We start from the raw sequence: 19,669 nt of genomic DNA on the forward strand, positions 1-19,669 counted from the left end.
TATATTATTCAATTGTACATTAGGGCTGTTCAAAAATAACTTTTTGTTCTGGATTCCAGCCGTTCAGTCATCAATTTGTCAGGTTACCCTAAAAACGCTGCACACCAAATTTGGTTCAATTCTAACAAGTATAGGGCTCCGCAGATCCAATTAAAATTTTTAATTTAAACAGAAAAATTGAAAAAAAAAAAATTCAAATTTTTCTGTCAACCCCATAAAATTGTTGAGCTGTCTTCAGAGACGATGCAGAACAAATTTGACTCAATTCCAACCAGTAGAAGCGGAGTTATTAGAGTTTTTCGTTGATATTCTCGGATTATCCTTGATTGGTGGATCATCGTCGGATTATCAACGAAAAACTAATTACCCCGCTTCTACTAGTTGGAATTGAGTCAAATTTGTTCTGCATCGTCTCTGAAGACAGCTCAACAATTTTATGGGGTTGACAGAATAATTTGAATTTTTTTTTCTTCAATTTTCCCGTTTAAATTAAAAATTTTAGTTGGATCTGCGGAGCCCTATACTTGTTAGAATTGAACCAAATTTGGTGTGCAGCGTTTTTAGGGTAACCTGACAATTTGATGATTGAACGGCTGGAATCCAGAACAAAAAGTTATTTTTGAACAGCCCTATTGTACATAGAACTTCGGCGCCTCCAAGTTTCTTCATCTAAGACGCAGTGAGAACTAACGACGTAACCTTAGAAACACGCATCTCGAACTAATGCCTAATGAAACAGTCCTCGATCTTGACGATCCGGCTGTCTTTCTTTTTTGCCCCAGTCACTTCACACCAGACAATTGAGAAAAATCGCTTTTTATTTCAACAACGACCCGCTCGTGCGAAAAACGAAGAACTTGTAAGCCGTTTCACCAAATGAAAAATTGCAAAGAAAATGTCTGAATCATTCGTTGAAAATGAACGCATCTACTCTCCGGGCAGATCAGCTATCAATCCGCGAATTTTCAAATCGTAGACGACCTTCAACGTAACGCAAAAAATGAATGAGTGCTTGGTTCAAATTTGTTGCGTGTCTCAATGGATATGTGAATACTGTTGTCATTCACGCCACATTGCAAAGCGTCGAAGATGAGTGTAATATTTTGTCTAAAAGGTGTCATACTAGGTTTCACATGTTAACTACAAAATCTCTGGATTACAGTGTAAATATCATATGACAAACACTTGGCAAGTGTCAGCTCGAAGAAGTGCAGCTAGATCTACTTGGAGTATAATATCAGCCTGGAGTGTAGCAAGAGGGCGAAAAGTGAGTTTGCCGACCTCTCATTCACAAAGTTTTCGACTTGGACTTTGTGATGACACGCTGGTTCACTACCTCAAAGTAGATTCATGACGACACGCCATTATTACAAAATTTGGCTCAAGCCCCTAAGTTTTCATCTAGGTTACGCTATAGGAGCAGGACAGCACCTTTATCCTCAAGTTCCATGCTTCTTTCTCCGCACCAGATAATTACAGCAGCAAAAAAGAGGGCTTACTACCACCATGGGAAATCGTTACCAGTGCTCTCCGTCTCTACAGACCAGGGTTGTAACCAGGGCTTTGGAGCAGCCGTAAATTTAAACTGCTCCAGCTCCGGAGCTTTCTTCTATCATACACTAGCTCCGGCTCCAGCTCCGGAGCCGCATTATTACCACTGCTCCGGATCCAGCTCCGGCTCTGAAATTATCGAATGGGTCTGTATATATCAGGGGTGGCCATTCTGCGGGCCAAATGTGGCCCGGGAGTGGGTTTTGCGTGGTCCGCGAGGTAATTTCCTATTGTGTTATCGAAAATGAATTGCTCAGATTGTGAACTTGCAATGCCAACCAAAAATTACAATTCTGGCTGCGACACTTGGGATGTTGTTGTCGGAGCCGGAGCTACTCCTCAAATAACGGCCTCCCGCTCCGGCTGAAATTTATGTAGAGCTCCGGCTCCAGCTCCGGTGAAAATGCACGGCTCCGGGGCTCCGGCTCCGGGCTCCGGCTCCAAAGCCCTGGTTGTAACGATTTTTTGATTGTAGCGATTTTTTGGTTTCAATTGCGCAAATTGACTCGACTAGATTCAATTTTTCTATTGACTTGACTTGTACTCGAGTCATTGTGCAAGACTCGAACCAAGACATTTGACTCGAGACTAGGACGGCCAAGACAGACATTTCATGTAACTTCGAATAGTAGAGTTACCACATTATGAGTATTTCATCCATCAGTCCCGATACTTGGGAAATAGGGCCAGAAACTGTTAAAACTGATGAAAATTATTATATTATGAATGATTCTTTGAACCGATAGCAGACGATATAGGCAGCCGAGCAACCAAGACCTTTATATTATGAATGTGAGCCATTCTTCATCACTCAGGCAGATTTGAAAAAACAGGGGTTGAGTTGAAAACTGATCAGTGAACAAAATGACTTGGCGTCGGACTCGAGTCAAAACACAATGGCTCGGACTCGACCCTCTACTAGCCGACTTGGACTCAGACTTGACGTTGAATTGAAAATGACTCGACTTGACTCGAGTCAAAACTAAAAAGTGAGATTGACTTGTGACTCGGAACCTTGCGACTTGGTTACAACCCTGCTGCAGACCCTCATTGCTATGAAACAATCAGTAATCAACTAATCAGTATTGTAACCGGTCAATTATTCAACAACGAAACTAACAGAATGATTTGCCAGCGAGGTATCTTGAGAGCAGGTCCTGAACATCTGTCCAACGAGGATGAAGTTTTCTTAGTGCTTAATGAACCACAACGAAAGATGACGGCTTTGAAAGAGACATTGCCTATCATTACATTTTCTTCCTTGATAGCGCCTGTCCTGAAACTCTGATAGAAATTTGGCCTCTGGTTCTTTGCCCAGGGGCACTAAAGTTTATGAAACACTGCTTTACGTGCTTTAGAATATCTGATAGCTGGCTACGATACCAAATTGCTTCAATACAGCATTCCAAGAAAAGCAATGTAATGCGCTAATCAAGTTACCATGGAAAACCACATCTAACCTGCTCGATTTTTTTAACGTCATATTTCAGACCGTCGTATTTCTTCCGCAGGAAATCGTTCTTCAAATTAAGCAGCCTGAAACCCGATTCCAGGTCGCTCACGAATTTAGAGATCTTGACGGGACGCGTGTAGTTTCCGCAGATCACACTGTTGACGGCAAGACGCGACTGAGAATATCAACAATAAAAGTAAACAACATCTCGGCTGATACCGGCATAATCGTTTCCAATACCAATTCATTCACAAGGCTGAGCAGTCCAAACAGATAATCTTCCAAGTCGACGTGAAAACCTTTTTTCCGGTCAATCTGAACTGCGGGATGTATTGTAATAAGATTGCGTAGAATTGGTTTCCGTTGGTTTACTCACCCCCAAGCATATTCATCACGTCGTGCCTTTGAGCCAACGATCCTGTTTCAAGGAACACCACGAGAGAGGCAAGAAAGCAAAGCCTGTTGCTAACATTCTGCAAATATAGCGGTGTTCGTCTGGCGCATTTTCATGAAAAAGGCCGGGTTGCGATGACTCGAGTCATGACTCGACTCGTGACTTTTTGCTGACTGGACTTGACTCAAATCATTTTCTTAATTACACAAAAAATGACTTGACTTGAGTCAGTTTGTGTGCCGACTTGACTTGGACTCAAGTCATTGCTCATGCCTAGACCAAGTCTGTTGAGAGTAAGGGAAATCAGCATAGTTCTAAATAAGTGTGTTGAGTATGACTTGAACTCGGACTCGACCATCTGCTGCCTGACTTAGACTTGACCCTATGATGAACTGAAAATGCCACGAACTGACTCGAGTCGAAACTACGAAAGTAACTTTGACTTGTGACTTGAATACAATCGTGGAAGAAGGTTTTGCCTGCTGTTGCTATGTTTAGTAAACTATCAGTCTCAAAGTAGGCTATTTCTGCTGTTTCGGAGTATTCAAAGTAGGTTTTGGGTATTGGTACCACTTACGAAAGCTGGCTATTTACCCTGGCTTTTATTACAATTCCATTTGTTAGGTGATATGCAAACCTTTCTAAAAATTTCTTTATACTTTACAATCACTCTACAATATCAACAGTGTGAAAAAGTGCTTATTCTTCAAAAATCTTTGAGCAGAAGTGAAGGAGTAGTCTACCAGCGTGTTCATATGAGTAAGTTATGCACAGGCAAACATCAAAGGTAGTAATTCGTTACAAAACATCAACCACAGTGACAATTGTACTGCCTACCTGCCATTGCGACAAGTACTTATAGTAATCGCCTTCAGGAACCTTCTGCGCAATATTCTTGTAGCAGCGTTGAACATCTTGAAAATGTCCGCGAGCTTTAGCGCATAGTTCCAGTGCTGAGAAAAGCAAGCGTTGCACAAGGCATGAAGAAATCATGTGTCACTCCCACATACTTCCACTGTCATCAGTTGTTTGGTGTATAGCTTGGAGAATGGTCGCTATTTGTCGAGATACCTGTTCCAAATTTCTAACCTCCTCTGATAGCGCCTGTAATTACAGTGTACGATTTGTTTTGCAGAACACAAGATTTTGTCGATATATTCATGCCAGATCTTTAAATAGAAAAGAGAACTGTTAAGTGTTTACACAAATATAGAGGTCGGGCTTGTATGTTTCTACAAATCTGTCCATGGGGGGTTGAGCAAGTCTGGATTCCAACTGCTTTTGTCCCCTACTGGAACATCGGTACGTTTTGCCTTTGCCTATGATAACCCTTATATACGGTGCAGCCTATACGAATAAACCATATCCAGAAATATGTTAGCGATCGTACAAAGTTACTAAACTAATTGAAATATAATGCGATACATACGTCCTTTATATTGTACTCATCGAGTAAGCATTTCTCCAGTGATTGAAATAGCTCATTTGAACCTCCCGCGATGGCATCCATGTTGGAGTTGGTGCTGGTCCTTGTTGTTAATGTTTTGACCACTGTGATTCTGCCAGAAAATGCTTACGTCATATTTCCGAAATCGCTGAGTCATAGTTGTCGGAATGATTCACTTGAGCTAAGATCAAATATTATAACCGGAAAAACAATTTCGCGACAGATTTGGAGTGCAAACGAACTGAAACACACGAGTTTTATCAATAAATGGCGCAAACGGTATGATCAATACAATATGTCATCGAAACTTGGAAGGAGTGCTTCATTTTACAACCGCCAGGTAGTACTTATGGCATCTAAATTTTCAGCCGTTACGTAATCTACGCAGGCGGATCTATTTCGATTCTCGCCTGTAGCCGAAGCATCAGAGGTTAATTTGTGTTCCTTCACCCATGTTTGACTGTTTCTTACGGCGTCAAGACGCCCGAAGAAAGATTCCACAAAAGATTATATGTGATATCGAGCAGAAAAAAAACAAATAATAACGTTTAACGAAGACAGCCTATCCCACACTGTTACATCGGCCAATTGGCTTTAGTCGTTGTTTGATTAAAATACCATAATAGGTAAATGCAACACCTTCTTGCCGGTTAACTACATCGCATTACACACTATGTGTCTTGAGCACATCAGAATATAAATGATTACGATTATTGCGATCAACGTCATGTTCGTGTTTGGTATAGGTCAACTGTAATGCCGCAATTTATAAGTTATTCAATAAACAATAAAAACAAAAAAATGCAATAGCGTTGCTTCTGCTTCGGACATTTTATATATTCGCAAAACTATTTCATCGTATGGTTTTACGTAGCCTACTTTTTGAAGATCAAAACGCACGATTTTATAGTTTCAATCGACAATTAGGACACCCGAATTGTAACGGCGTGCCCTCTGCTTCGGATGTGTTACATATTGGGATAAGTATTAAATCATGATGTTAATGACAATATCAAAAAGTTGGGAAATTGCGTACTTTTTTATGATCAAAATGCATGATTTTGCGTTAAATGCGACTTTTCGTCCAATTCGATTTTTGGGCAGTTTCAATCGACAATTAGAACGCCCAAAATGTAACGGCGTGCCCTCTGCTTCGGATATGTTATATATTTCGATAAGTATTACATCATGATATTAACGATAATATCAAAAAGTTGAGAAATTGCGTACTTTTTCAAGATCAAAATGCACGATTTTGCGTCAAATACGACTTTTCGTCCAATTCGATTTTCGGTCTATTTCAATCAACGATTAGGACACCCAAAATGTAACGGCGTGCCCTCTGCTTCGGATATGGTATATATTTCGATAAGTATTACATCATGATATTAACGATAATATCAAAAAGTTGAGAAATTGCGTACTTTTTCAAGATCAAAATGCACGATTTTGCGTCAAATACGACTTTTCGTCCAATTCGATTTTCGGTCTATTTCAATCAACGATTAGGACACCCAAAATGTAACGGCGTGCCCTCTGCTTCGGATATGGTATATATTTCGATAAGTATTACATCATGATATTAACGATAATATCAAAAAGTTGAGAAATTGCGTACTTTTTCAAGATCAAAATGCACGATTTTGCGTCAATTACGACTTTTCGTCCAATTCGATTTTCGGTCTATTTCAATCAACGATTAAAACACCCAAAATGTAACGGCGTGCCCTCTGCTTCGGATATGGTATATATTTCGATACGTATTACATCATGATATTAACGATAATATCAAAAAGTTGAGAAATTGTGTACTTTTTGAGGATCAAAATGCATGATTTTGCGTCAAATACGACTTTTCGTCCAATTCGATTTTCGGTCTATTTCAATCAACGATTAGGACACCCTAAATGTAACGGCGTGCCCTCTGCTTCGGATATGTTATATATTGGGATAAGTATTACATCATGATATTAACGATAATATCAAAAAGTTGAGAAATTGTGTACTTTTTCAAGATCAAAATGCACGATTTTGCGTCAAATACGACTTTTCGTCCAATTCGATTTTCGGTCTATTTCAATCAACGATTAGGACACCCTAAATGTAACGGCGTGCCCTCTGCTTCGGATATGTTATATATTGGGATAAGTATTACATCATGATATTAACGATAATATCAAAAAGTTGAGAAATTGTGTACTTTTTCAAGATCAAAATGCACGATTTTGCGTCAAATACGACTTTTCGTCCAATTCGATTTTCGGTCTATTTCAATCAACGATTAGGACACCCTAAATGTAACGGCGTGCCCTCTGCTTCGGATATGTTATATATTGGGATAAGTATTACATCATTCGAACAATTACCGACGGATAGCCAAGTCCAGGTACCGCAATATCACTATTGACAATAGAACCCAGGGATGCGTCGAGCAAAGCTTTGATTGGCTAAAAAATGTTATACTTGGGAAAGAAAGAGCAAATCGTTTGGATAGTTTCGTTGTCAAATATAAACGTTCAATTTTGATTCAAGAAAAAAAATTCTTCGACGCACTTTATCGAAATGGATATTTGGCAACATTATTATACAAATTAAGTGATCAGTCCGTATCAAAGACTTCGAAAACAGTACAATCAAAGTTTAAACGAAAGAAGTCACGCGGTAAAGGATGCTATTCGAGCGATCGGATTAACATCATCAAGAGCACAATCAAATACGCCAATCAGCGTACAACAAAAGCTGTTGCCTTGAATTGCCCCGAAACGATAGATCTGACGAATCAAGCTCAATCATCCCCTCCGATCTCTTCGGAACGCAATTTGGTACCATTTACATTGGATTTGCCACAAATAACAAAAGTGCCGTACCCTTGGTCTACTTTGGTCTTCTAAAAATGTGATGGTTTGGTAACGGCAATCTGGAAAAAGATGTCTAACTTTGATCGAATCGAGCAAATGTTTGACACTGCTGTGCAATATTTACGTGATTCATTTCTTCTGTGGCTCGATTTGAAATCTCTCATACCGCTTTCAATGTGTGAATCGATCGTAAGTTTTCACGAAATTGAGAAATCCCACCCTCTTGGCTGGCTGACGTCGGATGTTGTATACTGCTACATTAAAAGGTCGGCGTCCTTGGCCACGCAGCAAAATGAGTCGAAGGCTTTTGAATGCATTGATCCAGACAACACCAGAGAGATACTTCAGGGAAAAGGATTCAGATCTCCAAATCGTAGCTGCAGCTTATCTACAGTGAATGCTGCTTCAGGTGTTAAGTCCTGTGATTTCATGACGCGACTTTATCCATTAGTTTGGGAAAGGCATTTCTATCTGATTGTATTTGATTCACATGACAATTCTATTACATTATACGACTCCATTGACCACGTGAACGAAGGTCTTAACCGGGCTATTAATGAACATTTAATGCCCGAGCTGCAAAAATTACCCAAGTGCGAGGTCGTTTCTTTTTCACGAAAATGTCCGATTAAGCAGCCAGATCTTGAGAGCTGCGGCGTTTGCGTTTGCGTTGTCGCGGATCGGGTTTGTTTCGGACTCGATCAACCTTCTGAAGGTACCGATGTAATCAAATTGTTGACCATGTACCGAAAATGGTTATGTTTTCAAGTCGTTAGTCAGTCACATTCTGTTCACCGCGATATTAGACACATCGCTGTCAATACGTTTTGCGCTAACACCTGCACCAAAGGTATGCCTAATATTGGAAATTCTTGTTGGTTCAATGCTACCACCAATGCTTGGCATTATGTCTGAAAGGCCATATCGGTACAGTAATGAACTATGCCGAGTACGCATCCATAACCTCTGATTTCATGCAATTAATTATGCAATTGACTTTAGAAATCCGCAAACAGTGCATCGTATCTGACATTGAAAAATTGGTATCAGATATATGTTCAAAGTTTGGATGGGATTGTGGCACGCAGCAAGATGCCGGAGAGTTCATCACCAGAATTCTCGATACAGACTTGAGCGATGCGATGGAGCAGCTGGGGGTTACTTTCAAATTTCGATTGATTCGCAAAGTCAATTGCAAGCGTTGCAATTTTCCCTCGAAATTCATAGAACATCGGCTATCCGTTGTTTTACATACATTTGAAGAAAACAGTGATATTTCTGACCTGATTACAAATTTTCCTCGTCAATGTGTTGATACTAACAGCAGATGCCTACAATGCCACGCTGATGTAAACGAACATGTCGTATTCGGAACCCTTCCCAACATGCTGGTGATAAATGTCAGTCGCGGAACTCCAGAGGGTAAAAACATCACCTCAGTCCAGATACCCGATTCAATGGATCTCGAAGTAGATGGATTGAAATCCCATTATATACTAAAAGGGAAAGTAATCCATCATGGTGCGTCGTGTGCATCGGGCCACTATCTCGCATATACCGGAAATCATGATGGATTCTGCACAATATTCGACGACAACGCATTACGTGTGGTAAATACTGATCGGCTAATAATTGACACGCAACAAAATGCTACAATTCTGATGTACGTAAAAACTGGTGAGACGATCAAGGACGCAAGATCAAAGCAAATTCCTCGTCGCCGCATACCGCCTAATTTGGGCACATGCACAGTTGTGGAGAAAAGAAAGATGTGCCGTATGTTCCACGGTACGGAAACAATCTCAACAATATGACATGGACAGGAACGTCTGTCATGCAGTTGAATTCTATGTTAAACAATTTGAAAAAACTTACCACCTCGTCAATGAGAAATGGAAATGCGAAAGCAGAATGGTATCGACATTCTCTGTTCGTGAAAGGACAACTAAAATCCCTGAAAAAATTCAATTCGACTCTGAAATATGCCGAGAGCGAAACTACGGAAACGCATCTGGAATATTTATTGGAATTCATTAAATCGAAATTTTGCCTTAGAACTAGAATCGTTAAATATTTCAAGCACATGAGCGGGGAATTGTCCCTATACAGCTCACAAGACAGTTTAGTCGTTTATCCGAATCCTGAGGTGTTTGGGAACGCTTTGTTTCATAGTTTTAAAGACAAAAAACGAAATTTCCGAGAATATGTAAACGAAGTGCTGCATTTTGAAGGAATGATATTTTTCGCAATGGCACTGAAAAATCAGGACTACAATTCAATATCAAAAGACTTTGGGTTTTCATTGGATTAATTGGAATGATATGCTGCATGAATTCAAATAATTCGTTTTTTCTCTAAATACGTCCATCTCTAGAATCCTATATCTACATCGAGTATGCTTTACAAACTACACGTTTCGAAATTACATTTTCAATTTGCACATTATTCCGTCTGAAACTCATTGATTCGAGGGGAGCTGCTGACAAAACTTAGCGACGAAGAAAGCAGGACAGGACATAGCATGGTAAAACATGATGTAATACTTATCCCAATATATAATATATCAGCAGCAGAGGGCACGCCGTTACATTTTGGGTGTCCTAATAGTTGATTGAAATAGACCGAAAATCGAATTGTACGAAAAGTCGTAATTGACGCAAAATCGTACATTTTGATCTTGAAAAAGTAAGCAATTTCTCAACTTTTTGATATTATCGTTAATATCATGATGTAATACTTATCGAAATATATACCATATCCGAAGCAGAGGGCACGCCGTTACATTTAGGGTGTCCTAATCGTTGATTGAAATAGACCGAAAATCGAATTGGACGAAAAGTCGTATTTGACGCAAAATCGTGCATTTTGATCTTGAAAAAGTACGCAATTTCTCAACTTTTTGATATTATAGTTAATATCATGATGTAATACCTATCCAGATATATACTATATCCGAAGCAGAGGGCACGCCGTTACATTTAGGGTGTCCTAATCGTTGATTGAAATAGACCGAAAATCGAATTGGACGAAAAGTCGTATTTGACGCAAAATCGTGCATTTTGATCTTGAAAAAGTACGCAATTTCTCAACTTTTTGATATTATCGTTAATATCATGATGTAATACTTATCGAAATATATACCATATCCGAAGCAGAGGGCACGCCGTTACATTTTGGGTGTCCTAATCGTTGATTGAAATAGACCGAAAATCGAATTGGACGAAAAGTCGTATTTGACGCAAAATCGTGCATTTTGATCTTGAAAAAGTACGCAATTTCTCAACTTTTTGATATTATCGTTAATATCATGATGTAATACTTATCGAAATATATAACATATCCGAAGCAGAGGGCACGCCGTTACATTTTGGGCGTTCTAATTGTCGATTGAAACTGCCCAAAAATCGAATTGGACGAAAAGTCGCATTTGACGCAAAATCGTGCATTTTGATCTTGAAAAAGTACGCAATTTCTCAACTTTTTGATATTATCGTTAATATCATGATGTAATACTTATCGAAATATATAACATATCCGAAGCAGAGGGCACGCCGTTACATTTTGGGCGTTCTAATTGTCGATTGAAACTGCCCAAAAATCGAATTGGACGAAAAGTCGCATTTAACGCAAAATCATGCATTTTGATCATAAAAAAGTACGCAATTTCCCAACTTTTTGATATTGTCATTAACATCATGATTTAATACTTATCCCAATATGTAACACATCCGAAGCAGAGGGCACGCCGTTACAATTCGGGTGTCCTAATTGTCGATTGAAACTATAAAATCGTGCGTTTTGATCTTCGAAAAGTAGGCTACGTAAAACCATACGATGAAATAGTTTTGCGAATATATAAAATGTCCGAAGCAGAAGCAACGCTATTGCATTTTTTTGTTTTTATTGTTTATTGAATAACTTATAAATTGCGGCATTACAGTCGACCTATACCAAACACGAACATGACGTTGATCGCAATAATCGTAATCATTTATATTCTGATGTGCTCAAGACACATAGTGTGTAATGCGATGTAGTTAACCGGCAAGAAGGTGTTGCATTTACCTATTATGGTATTTTAATCAAACAACGACTAAAGCCAATTGGCCGATGTAACAGTGTGGGATAGGCTGTCTTCGTTAAACGTTATTATTTGTTTTTTTTTCTGCTCGATATCACATATAATCTTTTGTGGAATCTTTCTTCGGGCGTCTTGACGCCGTAAGAAACAGTCAAACATGGGGGTAGGAACACAAATTAACCTCTGATGCTTCGGCTACAGGCGAGAATCGAAATAGATCCGCCTGCGTAGATTACGTAACGGCTGAAAATTTAGATGCCATAAGTACTACCTGGCGGTTGTAAAATGAAGCACTCCTTCCAAGTTTCGATGACATATTGTATTGATCATACCGTTTGCGCCATTTATTGATAAAACTCGTGTGTTTCAGTTCGTTTGCACTCCAAATCTGTCGCGAAAGTGTTTTTCCGGTTATAATATTTGATCTTAGCTCAAGTGAATCATTACGACAACTATGACTCAGCGATTTCGGAAATATGACGTAAGCATTTTCTGGCAGAATCACAGTGGTATGATTTGCTTGCTGAATTTGAGGAGCCAATATCTCCTCGAAAAAGTATATGCCATGCTCGTTAGCATGAAATTCGTGAACAGTCCACAATTTTTTCAAAGAAACATTAAAGACCTAAGACCAGATGTAATAATACCATAGCCTTTGTAAAGGCGATGATAATACTAACAGTGTGGGAAATAGTTTGGTTTAAAAAATATAGTTCTTACTTCAGTCAAGTCTGTAATGATATTATATATTTACAAAATTATAGCGCTATTTAAATTTTTCGGAAGTGGTATACACCATTGTAACTTCCATTCTATATTTAATATATATTCGAAATCCAAAATTGAAATTGTCGAACTTCTGATATATGCGTATGTAAACTTACTGAAGTGGAAATTTGCGATGTAAATCAACCCCGGAAAGTGAGAAGGGTTGGTGCTCTCGCTTTACAAATGGGAAAAAAAGTTTGCAAATGGGCAAGGATTTACTTTACAAATGGGCAAGAAAGTTTGCAAATGGGAAAGTATTTACTTTGCAAATGGCCAAGAAGTTTGCAAATGGGCAAGGATTGATTTCACTTTGCAAATGGCCAAGAACGGTCAAAAATCACGACTTTTCATTGTATCGCATTTTTTTGTGGTGTATTGAACTGATAAAATTGCTAATAAACCAATGATGATTGGTGGGGTCATCAGCACCCTCAGTTGAGCAAGAGGCAGATGGGTCCTCTCCCGCAAATTCGGCGAAATCCAAATCCAAATTAAAAAATCTAGATCTTCATCCAAAACTGACGTCAGTTAGTTCGTGCTACCATGTGACCCCCATCGCCAGATTCACCACCACTAATTCGGATAAATCCAGATTTAGTTGGTGCTGTCAAAACTCACGACATGGTGGGGTCGTCAGCCCCCCAGTTGAGCAAGACCCAGATGAGGCCTCCCTCCACACATTCGGAGAAATCCAAATTCGAAAATCCAGATCTTCATCCAAAACTGGCGTCAGTTAGATCGTGCTGCCATGTGACCCCCGCATCCCCCATCACCACCACCAATTTTGATAAATCCAAATCCAGAATTAGTTGGTGCGGTCAGCCCCCCAGTCGAGCAAGACCCAGATGAGTCCGCCTCCCACATATTCGGCGAAATCCGATCGTGGTCACAACTCACGACAATGTGGGGTCAGCGCCCCCCCCCCCATACTTGGACACTACCCAAAAGGACCCTCATCCCCCAGAAATACGGCGACAAGGACACTCATCCCCCAGAAATACGGCGACCCATCGTCTATTTGACCAAATCCCGAACCCGAAAATCCATACTTTCATCAGAGTACACCCCTCCCGCACTTTTTTCTCTTAAGTTGCAAATGGGCAGGAAATTTTTCAAATGCGAAGGATTTACTTTGCAAATGGGCAAGCATTTACTTTTCAAATGGGTAAGCGTTTACTCTTCAAATAGGCAAGGATTTACTTTCCAAATGGGCAAGAAAATTTGCAAATGGGCAAGGATTTACTTTGCAAATGGGCAAGAAAGTTTACAAATGGGCAAGGATTTACTTTGCAAATGGGCAAGAAAGTTTACAAATGGGCAAGGATTTACTTTGCAAATGGGCAAGAAAGTTTGCAAATGGGTAAGGATTTACTTTGCAAATGGCCAAGAAGTTTTCAAATGGGCAAGGATTGATTTCACATTGCAAATGGCCAAGAACGTTCAAAAATCACGACAGGGTTAGTTCGTCCTCTCCCCCATCACCACCACCACCAATTTGGATAAATCCAAATCCAGAAGTAGTTGGTGCGGTCAGCCCCCCCCACCCCCCCCAGTCGAGCAAGACCCAGATGAGTCTTCCTCCCCCAAATTCGGCGAAATCCAATCGTGGTCAAAACTCACGACAATGTGGGGTCAGCCCCCCCGCATACTTGGGCGCTACCCAGAAGGATCCTCCCCCATGAATACGGCACCCCCCCGTGCTTTGTGTGACTAGTAAATCAACTGGGAATGTCATGGAGATATCTGCCCACATTGAATTTGGTACTGCACCCAGTTATTAATTTTAACACGAATGTATTCCTGTTCCGCTCCGCGACGAGGTTGGCTGCATATGATTAATAAATGTAGTAGCCTTAACAACCCTTAAAGCGCGGTAACTGAATATATTTTCAAATATTCTACCAATGGGTATTGTGTCATTAAAAAACATTTTGCGTTACCCGAGAAGATACATGTTGCGATTTCGTATGTAGCCACCTCCGACGAAATGTCGAAAGTATATGCGACCACCCTTCCCCCGACCACATATACTTAGATTTTCTGCTACTTGAAGTAGTTTTCACGTTTCACAAAAATTGCTAATTATACTGTTAATTTAGTAGAAAACATAGGGAGTTACTTGTGCTACTTGAGTAGCACTTCTACAAACTCTAGTTCAGTAGTTCTCAACTGGGGGTCCGCGGACCCCTGGGGGTCCGTGAAGCATTTTCAGGGGTCCACGAAGCGAGGCGAATTAACAAAATAATTGATAGCCTAATTTATATTTTTCAAATTACGAAAATCACGAGGCAGTTTTACTTCATTACAGTAGATCTCACATAAACAGAATGGCCGTCTGAGATTGAATATCCTCGTGCTGTGTGGACTCATTTTAGTTGCGAAATTGCCAATAGCCCACTGATACAAATATTTGGCTGCGTATAGAGGTGTTTTGCTGGGCATTGTGTAAAAAATAAATGGTTGGATACGTAAAGTCAATCACGGAGACTTCGAAATGTTCGCAAAAATCCGTTTTCTCCTGTGATATAGGCCTACATAACCATTTCTCTAATAACTTCAAGATGAGCTGCTTGAACAGGCTTGATGTTATATGTTCAATAAAAAAATTTGTTAGTCAATTTTGGTGTCATCATTTTTGCGATCATACCCAAATGTGTCGTCGAAAGCGTTATGCCTTGTTATTACATTCGCCACCACCTTTCCTTGTCTAAATGGATTTTCAGCACTTATTGATATGAAATCGAAGGCGCAGATTATAAAGACACGACCACGTATTTCAAAAAATGCAGTTGAATAATTAGCTTTGAAATAATAAAAGTCAACCCAATTTCTACATAAATAGAATGCTGTTATTTTAAAGAAAAGTCATTTTGTTGCTGTTTACCACTAGCCTACAGTTATCATTTGCACAAGACAGATGACGATTGTACGATAATTGAGCTATATTTGAACAAAAACTTCGAGGGGGGGTCCATGGGGTTGACGCTCATTTTGACGATCATTTTTTTCGAAATTATACCAGTGTTATCTCCGTCTCGGTCAACTTTTGACCCCTTAACGTATCATAAATACCTCTTAATAAAGTTATTTTTTCATTTTTTTTTGCTGTTCGATTGTTAGTTTGCTTTACTGAGAGTGATATTCCAATTTATGGTGTTGTATTATGTTACGAAGATATCGCGTTTTAGCTTGTAATTGTATTTTAATGTTAGGCAAAATAGTGCTTTACCCCCTGGCACGTTTTTGGTCATAACTTTTCTTCCCCAAGGTAAAAAAGTGACAAAACCCAACATTGAAAAGCTGATAAAATTATCTTTCCAACCGTATATAATACGTCTTTATAAGAATTTTTTCTAGGTTGACCGAAAATTCTACAAGACTATAAAGGCTGTCACTTCATTCAAATATAGGGCTGGAATTAGCAATATGACGTCACGTGACGTCGTGAGGTTCACGTTCGCGTTCACACAGAACCTTTCGGTTCGCGTTCACACGAACCTGAACCTTTCAGAGGTTCACACCATCCCTAGATCTTTACTTTCATTCAGTGTGCATTCTGTGCAACTGTGCATGCCTCCTCTTTACATCTCCTAGGCTAAGGCGGGTGTCTGATTCCATAGACTAGCCTACTCCAAGTCGCTTGGACTTCTTCCTGTCTTTTCATTGTATCGCATATTGTGTGGTGTATTGAACTGATAAAATTGCTAATAAACCATTAGATGATGATGATGATGATGTGAGGTTTGGTGTTTAATGCGGAATCGAAATTGATGCGGGGAAATTATAGACATTTTGGCGAGGTATTGAAGAAAGATAGGCGAGACAGGAGCAGCTTTTCGAAGACAATCCCAATACACGGAAGAACAGATATCGGTCTGTACTCTGTATAGTTAGTGACATTAGTTCCAACCCCAGCTTTGTGTATTGGTACCACTCTGACTGTTTTCAGAGCTGGGATAGACACCGCTTTCTATCATGAAGTTTAAAAAATGGGACTTGATCATTGCCGACGGCCTTGTTGGATTTCAGTTTGTGGATGGCTACTTCTACTTCGGCGTGATTGGCAGGATCGAGCATAACAGACTGAGATGTCGATCTTACCTCCGGCCTGGCTGACGCAGGTTTCGCAAGAGAAGAGACAATATTAGGACCTACGTTACAAAAATATTCATTGAAGTGATTCGCGACGATCGCAGGGTCTGAAAATTTTTCACCGGTATTTGAATTCACAATTTGCAGAACAGACTTCATCATTGGTTTATTAGCAATTTTATCAGTTCAATACACTACACTACAAAAAATGCGATACAATGAAAAGAAAGGAAGATGTCGAAGCGACTAGGAGTTGTCTATGGAATCGGACACCGACCTTGGCCTAGGCGATGTAAAGAGAAGGCATGCACACTGAATGAAAGTAAAGAAGATAGTATAGAAAAAAGGAAGTGACAAGAAATAGGGCGGCATGTCATGGGAAGCGAGATCGATAGGTCAGTCGTGGTCCGGTAATCTTGACGATGGACTGTATTTATTTAGTAGTAATTGCTTGTATTTCGACTTGAATGTGGACATGCTCGTCGACTGGCGGATGGCCGGCGGGATACTGTTCCACACATCAGGACCGGCATATTTGATAGATTGATAATCTTTTCAGTCAATCATATGATATTTGGACGACGTGGACGCGCGTGTGTTGTACTTGTGCGCTTTTGATTCGGAGGTAAAGAAGTCATTGAAGTATTCGGGGCAACGACCGCAGTGAAACTGATACATAAACTTGGCGATTTCTAGTTTCCGCATATCTTCTATGTTTAGGACGCCGAATCTCTTCAGCAGCGACTTATTGGATGGGCTTCGGTGCCGGAGTATACTCGAAGTTGTAGCCCGATATATCAACGTTTTGCGTGGGTTTGGTTGAAAAGTTTATTTCTGAAATTGCTACGAGGGTCGGTATAACTTCAGGTCAACGATAAGGTCTTTTAACTCATCATGGTGGGAATTAGATTGCAATCCTTGTGGCTTTTGTATGATACAAAAGTCACAAGGGCAGGCCTTTATCAAGATGCAAATCATCACTTTCCCTTCCGAAATGGCTGGAACTGGAACACGATGTTTGGTTTTAATTGTGGCGTACTTGTGTTAAAGGTTTGTGATGTCTATATATGTCTTCGCGTGGCAAGTTTGCCGCCACGATAAAGTTGGTGAATTATTGAAATCGGTGTAACTTAGGCTGCTGAAGTGTATTGTAAAGATGGCGGAGCATCGATTCCTGCGGCAGGTATGGAGTTCGGCTTCAACCATTCGACGCATGCTTGTGTCGGCTACAGGAATGAATTCGGACAAACTCTGCTCGACGAAACAAGTAAAGATATATTTACAAGCTTTCTTGGCTGCTACGGTATAATCAGTAAACCACTATCTCTACAGATGAGGAAGAGTTGTCCAATTATTGTGTGAAATGCTACTCTAAGACATCACCAGGAGACAGCACACAATGGGTATTAAGTGATTGACTCCATTTTGTTACGCAAAGTAATTCCAGTCGTTTTTCTAGGTCGAATGTAACAATTGCAAAAGATGGACCCACACGGATTGTTCTCCTGGGCAATTTGCACCAGAAGGATTTTTTTATTGCGAATATTGCCACGATGTGTGCTAGGCATATTCGTTCCTCCTACAATGAATATATTCGATGATTGGTGTAAGTTTAGTAATGGAAATTTCATTGAATAAAATTGAACGCTGAAGACATGTTCACCAACTAAATATGGATTTGTATTCATCCGGAATGTTGGTGGTGATGGGGGGTCAATGGTAGCAACAACTAACCGATGTCAGGTTTGGATGTAGATCTGCATTTTTAAAATTTGGATTTGGATTTCGCCGAATTTGAGGGGAGAGGCCACCCCACCCTGTCGTGTTTTTTGACCGTTCTTGGCCATTTGCGATGTGAAATCAATCCTTGCCCATTTGCAAAGTAAATCCTTCCCAATTTGCATAAATACTTGCCCATTTGAAAACTTTCTTGCCCATTTGCAAAGTAATTCCTTGCCCATTTGTAAACTTTCTTGCCCATTTGCAAAGTAAATCCTTGCCCATTTGCAAACTTTCTTGCCCATTTGCAAAGTAAATCCTTGCCCATTTGCAAAGTAAATCCTTGCCCATTTGCAAAGTAAATCCTTGCCCATTTGCAAAGTAAATCCTTGCCCATTTGCAAACTTTCTTGCCCATTTGCAAAGTAAATCCTTGCCCATTTGTAAACTTTCTTGCCCATTTGCAAAGTAAATCCTTACCCATTTGAAAACTTTCTTGCCCATTTGCAAAGTGAATCCGTGCCCATTTGCAAAGTAAATCCTTGCCCATTTGCAAAGTAAATCCTTGCCCATTTGAAAACTTTCTTGCCCGCATTTGCAAAGTAAATCCTTGCCCATTTGCAAATTTTCTTGCCCATTTGGAAAGTAAATCCTTGCCTATTTGAAGAGTAAACGCTTACCCGTTTGAAAAGTAAATGCTTGCCCATTTGCAAAGTAAATCCTTCGCATTTGAAAAATGTCCTGCCCATTTGCAACTTAAGAGAAAATAAGTGCGGGAGGGGTGTACTCTGATGAAAGTATGGATTTTCGGGTTCGGGATTTGGTCAAATAGACGATGGGTCGCCGTATTTCTGGGGGATGAGTGTCCTTGTCGCCGTATTTCTGGGGGATGAGGGTTCTTTTGGGTAGTGTCCAAGTATGGGGGGGCGCTGACCCCACATTGTCGTGAGTTTTGACCACGATCGGATTTCGACGAATATGTGGGAGGCGGACTCATCTGGGTCTTGCTCGACTGGGGGACTGACCGCACCAACTAATTCTGGATTTGGATTTATCAAAATTGGTGGTGGTGATGGGGGATGCGGGGGTCACATGGCAGCACGATCTAACTGACGCCAGTTTTGGATGAAGATCTGGATTTTCGAATTTGGATTTCTCCGAATGTGTTGAGGGAGGCCTCATCTGGGTCTTGCTCAACTGGGGGGCTGACGACCCCACCATGTCGTGAGTTTTGACAGCACCAACTAAATCTGGATTTATCCGAATTAGTGGTGGTGAATCTGGCGATGGAGGTCACATGGTAGCAC

The 19,669-nt window shown here is 40.2% G+C and overlaps 1 protein-coding gene and 1 long non-coding RNA gene across 3 annotated transcripts; one reads left to right on the forward strand and one right to left on the reverse strand.

Moving 5' to 3' along the window:
* Positions 1-800: 800 nt before the first annotated feature.
* On the reverse strand, positions 801-12,419 carry LOC145448376 (translin-like). Of its 2 annotated transcripts, XM_080326762.1 has the most exons (8): positions 12,292-12,419; positions 4,828-4,933; positions 4,409-4,502; positions 4,236-4,351; positions 3,381-3,477; positions 3,245-3,324; positions 3,012-3,179; positions 801-981 (listed from the first exon to the last, which is right to left on the reverse strand). In XM_080326762.1, exons 2-8 carry the CDS (start codon positions 4,906-4,908, stop codon positions 928-930), a joined length of 690 nt encoding a protein of 229 aa, XP_080182888.1. In that variant the 5' UTR covers positions 4,909-4,933; positions 12,292-12,419; the 3' UTR covers positions 801-927. The 2 variants fall into 2 exon arrangements, with proteins under 2 accessions (XP_080182888.1, XP_080182889.1); XM_080326763.1 differs by lacking the exon at positions 12,292-12,419 and having other exon boundaries at positions 4,828-4,952.
* Positions 12,420-17,669: 5,250 nt separating this feature from the next.
* LOC145447995 (uncharacterized) lies at positions 17,670-18,315 on the forward strand. The gene is made up of 4 exons (XR_013917769.1): positions 17,670-17,694; positions 17,779-17,911; positions 17,977-18,047; positions 18,104-18,315. It is a non-coding gene; the product is annotated as an uncharacterized LOC145447995 (long non-coding RNA).
* The last annotated feature ends 1,354 nt before the right edge of the window (positions 18,316-19,669 follow it).

Source organism: Botryllus schlosseri, chromosome 10 (genome assembly GCF_051294905.1).
Source record: "Botryllus schlosseri isolate E-star chromosome 10, Bs_hap1, whole genome shotgun sequence".
NCBI lineage: Eukaryota > Metazoa > Chordata > Ascidiacea > Stolidobranchia > Styelidae > Botryllus > Botryllus schlosseri.

Coding starts and splice junctions, on each gene's coding strand:
- LOC145448376 (XM_080326762.1), bottom strand. CDS start 4,908: ATGGATGCCATCGCGGGAGGTTCAAATGAGCTATTTCAATCACTGGAG. Junction 3,325..3,380: donor CGTGATGAATATGCTTGGGG/GTGAGTAAACCA, acceptor TACATCCCGCAG/TTCAGATTGACCGGAAAAAA. Junction 982..3,011: donor ACGTTAAAAAAATCGAGCAG/GTTAGATGTGGT, acceptor GTTACGTTGAAG/GTCGTCTACGATTTGAAAAT.